Source organism: Takifugu flavidus, chromosome 16, assembly GCF_003711565.1.
Source record: "Takifugu flavidus isolate HTHZ2018 chromosome 16, ASM371156v2, whole genome shotgun sequence".
NCBI classification, from domain to species: domain Eukaryota; kingdom Metazoa; phylum Chordata; class Actinopteri; order Tetraodontiformes; family Tetraodontidae; genus Takifugu; species Takifugu flavidus.
The window spans coordinates 7,333,834-7,343,686 of NC_079535.1; the positions used below are offsets into that span (position 1 = coordinate 7,333,834).

Here is a 9,853-nt window from a genome sequence, read left to right on the forward strand (position 1 = left end):
GGGGGGGGGGGTTTGTCTGGCTTCCGTTCTGTTTGAGGTGCCTGCACACAACAAATCTCTGCTAAGGATCTGTTTGGGAGCTTGTGCTACTGACCTATTTCCTTCACTGAAACCCATCCAGGCTGAAAAACGTTTCAGAAATCGGGGAAATATGATCACGTCGTTTTCTGTAAGGTTTTTACAAAGTTAATGACACCGCAGAGCCCGCTTCTAAAGCCATTACCAGCTGTTTAAACGCATCCCGTTACAGCAGGCAGGAAGGCGCATCCAGGCGTCTGCAACAGTGTCCAAGCGCCACCTTCAGTATCCAACCTACGGGAGGGGGGGGAGCAAATGATCAGATAGCCTACATCTTGTCCTCCAGCCACATCTGTACACTGCCTGGAGAATCGCCTCTCCTCACATTCCTTTTATTCTGCTGCTCTCAAATAAGACAGTAAACCTTATTCTCGCGTGCGCTCTGATGCGTAATGTTCATCTCCGGAGCGCACGGTGCTAAATGTGTGTTTAATATGTCTGTCTCGCCCGGCGTGTTGCCCCAGACGCTGTGCACCACAAATCCCCACCTCCACTCCAATGAGAGCTCGGGTAGGAGGAACGAAAAGGGTTAATGGGAGTTTTGTATGGAGTCTGCGGGGCGGAGCGGAAGCGCCGTGATTGGGCGGCCGTCGGTGACGCAGAGAACATGAAAAAGCTGATAAGTAGTTAAGAAGGCAGTTTGTAACTCTGGAAAAAGAGTGCAGAGCCTGAGACACGTTTAAGCAGCGGACGAGGACGCACCGGCGCAAACACAGTGAGCTGATCCGGGTTTTTTTGGGGGGGAGAGCGGGAGCAGACACACACTGCAGCGTCCGGGCGCAAAGAAAAGTAACTTGAAAACGGGACAATGGTGCAGCACACCGACAACAGCGAGACGGACGGGAGCATGTCCAGAGAGGCTACCGACTCGGAGGAGAGTGAATTTATGGCATGCAGCCCCGTGGCGATAAACCCGGACTGGTGCAAAACAGCCACCGGTCACATCAAGAGACCCATGAATGCGTTTATGGTCTGGTCCAAGATCGAGAGGAGAAAGATTATGGAGCAGTCGCCAGACATGCACAACGCGGAGATTTCCAAGCGCCTTGGGAAGAGGTGGAAGATGCTGAAGGACAGCGAAAAGATCCCGTTTATCCGGGAAGCCGAGCGGCTCCGGCTAAAACACATGGCCGACTACCCCGACTACAAATACAGACCGAAGAAAAAACCAAAGCTCGACAGTTCCAAGTCATCAGCACCCTCCCCGGAGAAGTGCGGAAAGATTACAAAGACTCCCAGCAAGAAGTGCTCAAAGATAAAGACTAAGAGCGGCTCCAAGTCCTCTCACGGCTACGGGGACGACTGTGTTTTTCCCAGCTTAAAAGTTGCAAAGACGGTGAAAAACGAGCTGACGGACGAGGACGACGACGACGAGTACGAGGAGGACTACCGGATGGGGATTAAGGCCGGGGACGAGGAGCGCCTGAGGCCGTACAATGTAGCCAAAGTTCCGGCGAGCCCAACTTTGAGCTCGTCCGCCGAGTCCGAGGGGGCGAGCATGTACGAGGAGGTGCGGAGCAACAACAGACTGTTCTACAACATCAAAAACATCACCAAGCAGAGCACACTGCACGCCGCCTCCGTCTCACCAGCATCCTCCAGGTCGGTCTCCACATCCTCCTCCTCTTCCTCCTCCTCCAGCAGCAGCGGCAGCTCCTCTTCCGGCGAGGACGCGGACGATTTGCTGTTCGATTTTAGTTTGAATTTCGCGTCCGGCGCCCAGGGCTCGGAACTGGGCAACCCGAATTCAGGAAACCTCTCCCTGTCTCTTGTGGATAAGGACCTGGACTCGTTCAGCGAGGGCAGCCTGGGCTCCCACTTCGAATTCCCAGACTATTGCACGCCAGAGCTCAGTGAAATGATCGCCGGGGACTGGCTGGAGGCGAACTTTTCCGACCTGGTCTTCACATACTGACATGCAAAAAAAGAGAGAGAGAGAGAGAGAGACAAACCAACAACCCCACAGATTCAACGTTCTCTAGTAATAAGAGAGGAGGCGAGAGTCGGTTCTAGCCGCATCCTGGTCCGGTGGCGGCTGCGCCTCCTGCAGGGTTTGTTTTCTGAAGGTTCCTGCAGGGAGGTGCGGGGCCAGGCGGCGAGGTGAGATGCTTATGAAGCCGGTAGCAAAAAAAAAAAAGTCTGCAGACGGTTTTTTTTCTGGCAGCATGACAGGGTTTTATGGATTTTTCCCCCCTCTCCGTGTAGGTCTGCATTTACAGTTCATCTTTAAAAATACGGACCTTCTTAAGGGAAAAATACGTGAACTTCTATGCATCGAATCCTCTTCAGACAAAAAAACACTGCAGGGAGCTGAAAAAAGACTGTGGACTGAGTCAAATCTGTGAACTGAAACCTGTTCAGGACGTTACTTTACAACGGTTTATGTAATTTCTAAATGCCGCAAATGTTTTTCTTTTTGTAAGTGATTTTTTTTTTTTTTTAGTTTTTCCTCCTGGGTTTTTTTTTCTTTGGGAAAAGTAAAAAATTAAATTTACGCAGCCTAAACCCTCTGCTGACGACAAGCGTGGAGGGCAAACATTTTGATACATAACAGACCTCATCTTTTTAAAAGAAAAGTAAGATATTTTCAGGCATATTTTTGTACAGTTTCAAAGGGAATGTTCTTACTGTGCTTTCAGTGAGTTTCAGGCACTTCTTCCCTTTATCGTTTGTTTTACGCATGCAAGGGAGTCCTGGTTTTAAGGATTAAGTTAAATTAAGAACTTGCATCAAAAATGCCTTGTGACTTCGAACTAGGTTTTTTTTGTACAGTTGTAGAGCAGATTTGTCGAGTATTTGTAGACGATACAATGGCATCATGGGGAACACATACCTCAGAGCTGGAGCTAGTTTCAAGATTGTATATGTACTGTAATATAGTAAAGTTAGGAGTTTATGTATATCATACTCGTGATATGTGGATGGGTCCCGATCGCAGGTGTGAAACTGGATTTTGGTATTTTTTATGGCACATACTGTTTTTTCCCCCCTTTTCTCATTTTTTTGTGCAATATATCCTCTTACGATACAGACCATCAACAGTTGTAGCAGGTGATGGGAAAACAGACGTGTGCACTGTCGACATCATTTCATGTTGTGATGCTGAAGCCCGTCTGGGCGGAACAAAATAAACTGATCAGCTGGAACTGATGCAAAGCAACTCAAAACGGCCTCATGGTGTGATGCATAATATATGACAACTACCAGGAATTGAATGTTAATCCGACTCACGAGTATCTGACGCCAGAACAGCTGCGATTTAAAGATCCAGGCGGTAAAAAACACGAGTTTTGCTAAAAGGGCATATTCTGAATTTAAAAGTGGTGGTCTGGGCAAGCAAAAACACAAACATTCCATACTCCTGTTTCATGAAATGAAACTTTATTTTAAAACGGAAGACTGCCTTCTTTTTTTAAGAAAAGGAACAACCATAAACCTGTATTTTTTATTTCTTGCACTTAAGGAAAAAAAGCAGATATTGTTTATTTTTATGTGGGTCTTACAATGAAGTCTGTTTGATAAAACAGTTTTGGAATACGTCCTAATTATATGCCGAGACTTTCTTCTTCTTTTTGGTTTGTTTTGGATGTTCTGGGCAGTAGTAACTTCACATTCCGAGTGTGAATCTGTCTTTGACTCATCTTTTAATAAATGATTACCTACCACCATCAACTGTCCTTTCAGTTTGTGAATAAATGTACACAGATGTTCTCTGTTGAAGGATGTGATGACGCAGTCGTGCCTATTTTTGTATATAGGCGGATACTCTGACATGGATGGGCTCCAACTAACATGTGAATTCACGTTTAATAAAAAGGAAAAATTTGCATCTGCGGTGTTTTGCGGTGCTTTACTCTCCTGAAAATGTGCCGTTTCTGCCTCCTCCCCTGGGGGGGGGAGGGGTCGCTGTCCCTTTAAGAAATCAAATCGCCCGCCTGCCCGTGCCGAGCAATGTTATTGGTCGGCTCGTCGTGTCCATGGAGACGAGCTGGAAACAGGAGCTGCTGCTGGCTGTGCGTGTGTGTGTGTGGGGGGGGCTCTAGGTTTGTCTGGCTTCCATTCAGAAAAGTAGCATTGCAAAAAAAAATAAAAGGCTGAAAAAATAAAAGATCCAAATGTCACATATGTTTGCTCGGGGGAGGGGGAGGGGGAGGTGGGGGGGACACTGTAAATCCACACAGGGGCAGTAGGTCAGTGAGGTTAGCATATAAAGATGGCTTAAAATAGCAATTCCAGAGGTTGGTAAAGCTGATGGAAAACAAATGCAGATGCAGCTTTACATGAAGGTTGGAGGCATCTTAGAGCGAAACGGCCTGTAAATAAGGGATCAGGCACAATATCACCGGGCTTTAAATGCACTGGTCGCAGCCCAATATGAGTCCAGTGCTTCCAAAGCTATCATGCTATCGTTGTTTCAGAGGCCCGTCGGCCGCCGAGGCCACCTAACGGATCGCTTCTGAAGAAACAGAGGTCGTGCCCGCCGAGAGATTCGTGTTCATTACAGCAAAAGAATCTAATGATGAATATTTGCCATGCACGGCTGCACAGGTACTGGCCTCCCCATTAGGTTGCTTTGCAAATCTGTAATAAAACATTTATCTAGCTATTACTTTGCCTGACCTATTGGTCAAAGTTGCTAATGGGTTCCAGGGCTATTCCCAGTAGAAGCTCAACATTGATTTTATGCTGCTCTGAAATATCTGCTCAGGGCTAATGCCACCGCTACATGTTGAAATGAAATTAGTGATCCGTTGAAATTTCCTTCTATTTCCTCCTTAAATAAATAAATGGAAATCCACAATGCTGGGGGAGACGGCGAGCAGGGGAACCGTCCTTTCAGGGAGACAGCGGGAGGCCGGGGAGGGATTTTGCCGCTACAAAGTGAAGTAATTTCCGATCGCCGGAGCGTTTAAATCATTCATATAACTCGGGATGTGGGAGTTGAAAGCCACGCCATGAACCTGAAGGCTGAGGGTGGATCACCTCCGTCGTGGGTTGCTTCAAATGGCCGTTTATGTTATGCAGATGCGAGCCGCCGCTCGACTCTAAAGCTTCTCCCGGCCTGGGTCACTTTTAGCTCTTTTATAATGAATCTGGCGATAACAAGGTCACGTATGATTTCATTTTTCCCCTCCATCCGTGCTGCTGACTCTCGCCCGGTGAGCTCAGATGCATTACATCACTGCTTAGCCGCCGCCGCTGCGCAGTGAGCCTCTGCGTTCTGTCATCGCTGATCCACATGTGCTCCTCTGCTCCCTGTGGGAGGCTGTCTAATATCACTCTGGGAATACCGAGCCACGCTCCTCCGTGCCCGGGGGTCCGCAACGGCAATAACAACACCACTCGTCTAATTTTAAACCTGTTTACTGTCTGGTAATTGATGAGCGGGTGTGATTTGATCCATTTGTTACCGGGATGGCGTCACTTCCCTACCATTCCATCCTGCCCTTTCGCGGCACGCCGTCTGCCCCGGCTGCCGAAATGGCGCTCTTTTCAACCCCCCCTTCCTTCCCGTAGCAGTCCGAACAGCCTGCGGCGTAAAATATAATTCATTATCATCCAAAAGCAAAGCTAAACGCAGTAGCCTTCCCCACCAAATCTTGGACGCCGCGACCTTTTAAGTCGATTCGAAGAGCGAGCGGCCGCAGTCGGGGGAAGATTTGTCTGTAAAATTGCCTGCCTGAGCAACAGTCCGCTCACTTTGTCCTCTACTCCAGCCGTGGCCCGGGGCGACTCCTGCTGCTGTTGATGGCTATCCATTTGCTCTGCCCTCCCTGAGTGCAGGAGGGAGGCCGAGAGGGAGCACCAGCCCCATCTGCCGCGCTGATATTTACCACCCCCATTTACGAGGAGGGGGGGGCGCGTGGCAAAGGCCCAATCGCCTCATAGAAGAGAGAGGGGAAAAAGGACCTGCTGTTTGGTTAAACATTCTGGATGTGGCGGGGATGCAGTACAGCAGGTGCTGCCGCTGCCTAATTTTGCTCTCACATCCTCCTTTGTGGGTTTTCATTATTTATCAAGGGCAAAGAGGCTCCGAAAATAAAGTTTAGGCGAGCGGCGGCGCCGAGAGCCGACACAGCAGGCTGTCAGGAGCAGTTTAAGCTAGCGGTGCTATTGACTAAGCAGCACTGAAACAAACAGTTCAATCACTCCTCCCAGAATATGTCCTGACACGTGGTGACATTTCATTGGGAGAGGGTCACTCTGTTTTGTTTTTTTTTGTGTGCAGGGAGCTGCTGGAGGTCGCGCATCAGTCATGTGAATTAGCCGTGGAGAGGGGAAGGAGCTCCACGGCGCACCTGCTTCTCCTTTCAGAGCCGGTCCTGAGTGTTGCACCAATTAAACGTGAGTGTCCCTGGTGACGTTTTGCAGATTCCAGTTCAATAAGTGTTATGCAGGCGGACTCTTTGTATCGGTCCACATGGAAAGGAAAAAACAAAACAAAAAAAAACCCAAGACCCTATTCTGATTTTTGCAAATGCCACATTAACGAGCTGGGTTTAATTAGCGGCGGCTTGTAATGACATGGCTCTCTCGGCTGGCCTGATTGTGGCCAGATGAGGATTTACATAACCTTTTTTTGGATTTAATTGTGACTCTGTCAGATATTTATCTTTGAGCTTTGCGGCAGCTGCAGCAGCCTCGAACTTTCTAAGGCCGTAAGCCCACTTTATTAGTCCAACAGGGCCGTAATGGGCTCTAATGTATGCAGCGTGATGACGGTAAATCAGAACTTAATCCAGATTACAGCCAGAATATGTGCGTTTCTAATAAATTACATGCATTTGGGGTTTTTGTGGTCCGTGTGCTGTCTCTAATCAAATAAAGTGGATCTTAAAAGATCAGTGCTGTTTTACAGCGTGTGTGCATCTGTTGAGGAAAGTCTGCTTGGTTTTCTTTACCTCTTTGCCCCCAGATGCACGAGTTTAACACCACAGCTTCCCCCCTCCCCCTTTATTTGAGTTGAGGATTTTGGCTGTGTGGGTGTGTTCGTTCTTGTATTTGCTACAGAGCGAGCATCAAAATAGTCATTCTACTGTAGTCAGGACATGTTGGGGAAGTGGGGCCATTTTGGCTGGTCCTCGTCACTTCAAAGGATCGCTTGAGGGTCAAGACGTGGCTTTAAGGTTCAGGTTGGAATTGAGTTTATGTTAGGGTTCGGGTTAGGGGGTTACTTGGAATGGTTGGGGATTAGGGTGAGGAGCTGGGGAATACATTACGCCTGTGAAAGTCCTTAAAAAGGTAGAAGTACAAGGATGCCTGTGTGCGCATGCAAATGCAGTTCAGCGGAGCAGATCTGGACACGTTTAACATGAATTTGTAGCTGAATCAAAAAAAAAAAAGAGAACAGAATGGGGAAAAACTCAGCTGAGGAGCAGTAACCTACACCCTTCTGCAGGTCTTCGATTTAACGATAGCAGCCACAGACATTCATGACCCCCCGCCGAGTCACCCCGGGATTAAGCTTGACAGTAATCTAGATTCAAAACTGCGGCTCAAAGGGAGCCCGTGCAATTTCCCCCCAAAGCTTGAGCAGAGCCAGCAGTTGGTCATTCATATGCATCTGAAATCTAATACTCTGCTGCTGTGCCCCTCCGTGGCCCCACCTTTCCTGACTCACCAGTGAGCCTCTGCTCCTCCAACGCACCCTGACCATTATAAACCCACACTTCCTCCCCTCCTTTCTCCTTCCCTCCCTCCCTCCGGTCCCTCCCCCGCCTCTCCTTCCATTTGCATGTTACCCAGGTTACACTGTCAGGGTACCCCCTCACAGTTAGACTCAACACAGGGTCTCATTTGATAGTCTTTGCTGCTTCAGTAAATAATTAGCACACAGAATCCTTTGGGGCCCTACACAGGAAGCATGGCTTGCTTACCGGGGGGGCTGAGCTTCTAATGATTGCTATCCTGCAAGGTTTTTGATGGCGAGCCCCCCTGTCTCCCTCACAAGACCCTCTATGTCAAACACACACACACACATATAAGTAATGTGTCAGCGTTAGTGTGATTGTGAAAAAACATTTATATACCCTTCAAATTACAGCAGTGCTAAAAAATTAATGCAGCAAATGATGCCAACATGTGGTGTAAGTTGTCGGGAGTCCTGCATTTGTGTGAATAATTTATTCCAAATCAGGCGCCTTTCAGAATAAGCTTGTTTGTCTGGTAAAGCAAGACATCTTTACCCAGACCAGAGCTGCTTGGCCCCGCCGATCGCCACACAGGATGCTCCGACGAAGTAATGATCCCTGAGGATTGCTTATATAAAATGACAAGAGCTGCCAAATACTCCATTAACTGCACACAGACTGGAGTGATTCCATCCAGAGGGATGCAAAAACGAATACAGCTGTTACCGTACGAAGAGGAGACGCCGAGAACACGTGCCAGGACCTGATTGAACTGAAAACTTGCAGTTTGCTTTGCCCTCCTGCGGACGTAGCCCACCCTTTAAAAAAAGGCCAGCAAAAAAAACATTTGAATATTTCATACATATGTATATGAACAATTCATCATCTGGCTGTATATCCATCACAGAAAATCTTACATTTATCTGGCCAAATATGGAAAACATGCGACACAGAAAGGGAGAAATTTGGATATCTGAGGTTTCAGATCGTTCTCAGTGGGATGAATAATGTGATTGTGAGGAAAGAGTGAAACAGGGAATAAGCCGGGCATAAACCATAGACTGTGTATGAAAGATGGACTCCCGGTCTTAGAAGTGAAGCCAACGCACAAGTGACTTTACGTACAATACCACCACGGATACCACCTGGATTCGCTGGGGGCCGGCTCCAAAAAACACAACTATGTAGTGTTAACAGCTAAATTACATCATCCTAAAATATGATTTACTGGCCCAACTGAAATTATTCCCGTAATTATTTAGATATGAATAATTTAACACTGGGGGAGAGGTGTCTCTTTCATTCAAATGCCTGTCTTATGATCCAGTCTGTGGGTGGGTTACCCCCCCATCCTGTCCCTAGCTCTGCCCTCTTATCCAAATATGGTTACTTCTCGCTCCAAAATTTCAAGACAGCAACAACCTGCAAAGCTCTTCGCCTCAAAGACGATCATTAGGGAACCATTAGGTGTCGTCATGTAGGGTTGACCGCTAAAATAAAGACAGTCAGAAATCTAAATTTGATTCAGAAGAACAAAAATGTGCAAGACCTGGAAACTCTGAGAAAATTAGGGCTAAATGTATTGATTTTAAAGCAATTGATTACTAATTACATTGTGCTCTGATCTGGGATCAAAAAAATCAAAACAGCCCTTAAAGTGGCCACAATATAGACCACAACCATGAAGGGACTCGAACCCTCAATCTTCTGATCCGAAGTCAGACGCCTTATCCATTAGGCCACATGGTCTTGATGATGTTCTAAGAGACGTAAGACGTAGCGCTAACACTAAAGTGATGTCACGGCTGGTGAAGTCACATTGGTAAGTTTCACCTCTTTAAGGCTCATACCTGAGGAACACTTGGTCCGGACATGGTGGCAGACAAGTTGGGGGGAGGGGGATTGTTTTGGAATCAGCGGGTACCAGAGCTGCAGCATCTAAAGAGAGGTGACATGCTGCTTCACTCCTTGTGACACACAGACACACACGCAGCAGCTAGCTTCCCTCTGCCCCCCCCCCCCGGCTGGTCAGAGTTATTCATTTTGTGAAGCACCTCAGCTGGCGGCGGAGAAATGCTGTCCCCGGGTCGTTACAAGTACCCGCAGGCAGTCGAGAGCGCCCTCACAGATGCAGCAGACAAGTG

General features: G+C 47.7%; 1 protein-coding gene and 1 non-coding gene across 2 annotated transcripts; one reads left to right on the top strand and one right to left on the bottom strand.

Moving 5' to 3' along the window:
* The first annotated feature begins 713 nt into the window (after positions 1 to 713).
* Positions 714 to 3,907, top strand: sox11a (SRY-box transcription factor 11a). The gene has a single exon (XM_057059341.1). The coding sequence runs from the start codon at positions 887 to 889 to the stop codon at positions 1,991 to 1,993; it is 1,107 nt and encodes a 368-aa protein (XP_056915321.1). The 5' UTR covers positions 714 to 886; the 3' UTR covers positions 1,994 to 3,907.
* Positions 3,908 to 9,385: 5,478 nt separating this feature from the next.
* Positions 9,386 to 9,458, bottom strand: trnar-ucg (transfer RNA arginine (anticodon UCG)). Its single transcript has one exon. It is a non-coding gene; the product is annotated as a tRNA-Arg (tRNA).
* Between the last annotated feature and the right edge of the window lie 395 nt (positions 9,459 to 9,853).